The sequence below is a fragment of the Psittacula echo genome (assembly GCF_963264785.1).
Source record: "Psittacula echo genome assembly, chromosome: 2".
NCBI lineage: Eukaryota > Metazoa > Chordata > Aves > Psittaciformes > Psittacidae > Psittacula > Psittacula echo.
The window spans coordinates 104,962,223-104,964,939 of record NC_137737.1 but is presented as its reverse complement, the minus strand read 5'-3'; the positions used below and the strand labels follow the sequence as shown (position 1 = coordinate 104,964,939).

The 2,717-nt window shown below is 39.1% G+C and overlaps 1 protein-coding gene across 1 annotated transcript; it reads left to right on the top strand.

The window, feature by feature from the left end:
* Nucleotides 1-328: 328 nt before the first annotated feature.
* Nucleotides 329-1,306, top strand: MC5R (melanocortin 5 receptor; the record flags this gene model as incomplete). Its single annotated transcript, XM_080610461.1, has 1 exon — nucleotides 329-1,306. The coding sequence occupies one exon, from the start codon at nucleotides 329-331 to the stop codon at nucleotides 1,304-1,306; it is 978 nt and encodes a 325-aa protein (XP_080466587.1).
* Nucleotides 1,307-2,717: the final 1,411 nt, after the last annotated feature.

Sequence of the window (2,717 nt, the reverse complement as noted above, 5' to 3'; positions counted from 1 at the left end):
CAAGGGATCACATAGAATAAACAAAACTATGAATGAAGAGTACATGAGTCTCTTCATTCGTTTGTGGTTTTAATTTCCTAGTAAGGATGGGTAGAAAAACTGAGCCAATCAGAGGTTAATGTAGAATCCGTACAGGAATATGATGTGAAAGTGGCAGAATGTGTGCAAGCCAAATTACATAGAAATGGGTGATATTTGTTTTGTCAACTTCTGCCTGTTCTCGTCATGCTATATTTTTTTTGGCAGGGTCTTTTGCCTTTTGGAAAATGCATGTACCACACTCCTTGGCAAGTCCCTCAGAAAAAACAGAACGTGTTTGCTTCCAGAGATGAACACATCCTCTGAACAGTATGTTTCTGAACTAAACCTGAGTGCCTTTGGTAGCAACTTTACTGTGTCTACTGTCAAGAGCAAGTCATCACCATGTGAGCAAGTGATTATTGCTGCTGAGGTGTTCCTAACTCTGGGCATTGTAAGCCTCCTTGAAAATATCTTAGTTATATGTGCAATAATTAAGAACAAGAACTTGCATTCACCCATGTATTTTTTTGTTTGCAGTTTAGCAGTGGCTGACTTGCTGGTTAGTGTGTCTAATGCTTGGGAGACCATAACAATATACTTAATAAACAACAGACACATAATTATAGAAGATGCCTTTGTTCGTCATATAGACAATGTCTTTGATTCAATGATCTGCATATCTGTGGTGGCTTCCATGTGCAGTTTGCTGGCTATAGCAGTAGACAGATATATCACTATCTTCTATGCCCTGCGTTATCACAACATCATGACAGTGAAAAGATCAGGGCTTATTATTGCATGCATCTGGACCTTTTGCACAGGCTGTGGCATTATCTTCATTCTTTATTATGAATCAACTTATGTGATCATTTGTCTCATCACTATGTTTTGTACCATGTTGTTCCTCATGGTCTCACTGTACATCCATATGTTCCTCCTGGCTCGTACTCATGTGAAGAAAATAGCTGCTTTGCCTGGGTACAACTCTGTGCGTCAAAGAACCAGCATGAAAGGAGCCATTACTCTGACTATGCTTCTTGGCATCTTCATTGTTTGTTGGGCTCCATTCTTCCTTCATCTCATCCTGATGATCTCCTGCCCTCAAAACCTCTACTGTGTTTGCTTCATGTCTCACTTCAACATGTACCTCATTCTCATTATGTGCAACTCAGTGATTGATCCTTTGATCTATGCCTTTCGTAGCCAGGAAATGAGGAAGACCTTCAAAGAGATAATTTGTTGTTATAGCCTGAGGATGGTCTGTGGGTTATCAAACAAGTATTAAGAAAACAAAACCAAACCAGGGAAGAGAATGAAAATTCAACATCTTGCCACATCTTGTAATTCTGCTGAAATGCCTATGGAATATCTTTCTCCATTCAGCTGTCATGATTTCTGTGGCAATCAGAAACCATTTTTTAATGTGTTTTTACCTTTCTTTCCCTCCACACGCCTCTTTCACACCGGTGGCAGGAGCTACTCAGTGCCCCTGTAATATAGGGAGAAAGAATATTTTGACTCTCATTTACCCTACTGAAGACTGGATCTTTTAAAAGGATTGTACAGGGAAAGCCTTGCTTTTCTTTCTGCTAAATGCAATGAGTGTGACCTGCTATGCAAATGATCCCATTAAGCTCTCACTGTGTTTCTCTGATACTCTGTCTTTCTAGATACAACATGGTTTATTTTGATCCCCAGAATTAACAGGTTTTTTTTGCTATTTCCTTCTGAAAACTGAAAATCTGAGAAGTAGCTCCAATTGTCAGAGTTTAAATATCTTAACAGTTATGACCAATATATATGCGCATATCAGCAATCTTGTATTCCAGCCATGATTGTAACTGTCATAAAATATGTATTATTTAAGAGAACAGTGTTACCATGAGGTTCCTGGTTGGATGCAGTACTTTGTGACTGTATTCTTATCACTGTGGGGTGAGATGTACCATAGGTGAATTTTAAGGCTGAATATGAAGGCTGGGCAGATTCTAGTTTCTCTGTTTTCTTCATTCACCACAGCTAGGGGAGTAAAGGGTACATGGCCTCTACAGAGTCATGTAATGTTTTGTGGAGATGGAAAGACTGGGTGAGTGTCTGCTTTCATACAGACATTAGAAAAGCGTTTCAGCTGAGTAGCTTTTCTTATTGGAGGAAGCTGTACTGCAGACTGCATTTTTCAAGCTGGGAGAGACAAAACAAGTTTGATGATCAGAAGGCATAGCAGGCAAAACAGGAATTTCAGAACCTCAGGCACATGTAGCTATAACAGAGAGTCCTGACTTTTGCTCCCCAAACAAACATTTTTTGCCTTTGTTGATATGATTCCAAGGTGAAACCCTCATGCTTTTCATGTGAGCAATTTGCATCTAGTCATACCCTCATAAACATGCTGTTTTGCAATAGCTGTGTAATGTACAAAATATTTGATTTATCACAGATGAAGGAAGTGCAACTGTGGCACTGATTTCTTGATGCCAGTGGATGGTACATATCTTGCACTGAAATATAAGCTATGAAAATATTTCAAGCAGTGGCTCCCTATTGACCAGATATTAGAAAATTGCTTGGAAAAATGAATTATTTCTTCTGAAAAGCTGAAAGAATACCCCTTGTTTTTCTTGTTAAACCCTTGGTTTAGGGATGCTCTAAAACTGTTGTTAATAGAAGGACTATGATTGATTCAGTGAGGCTCAGGC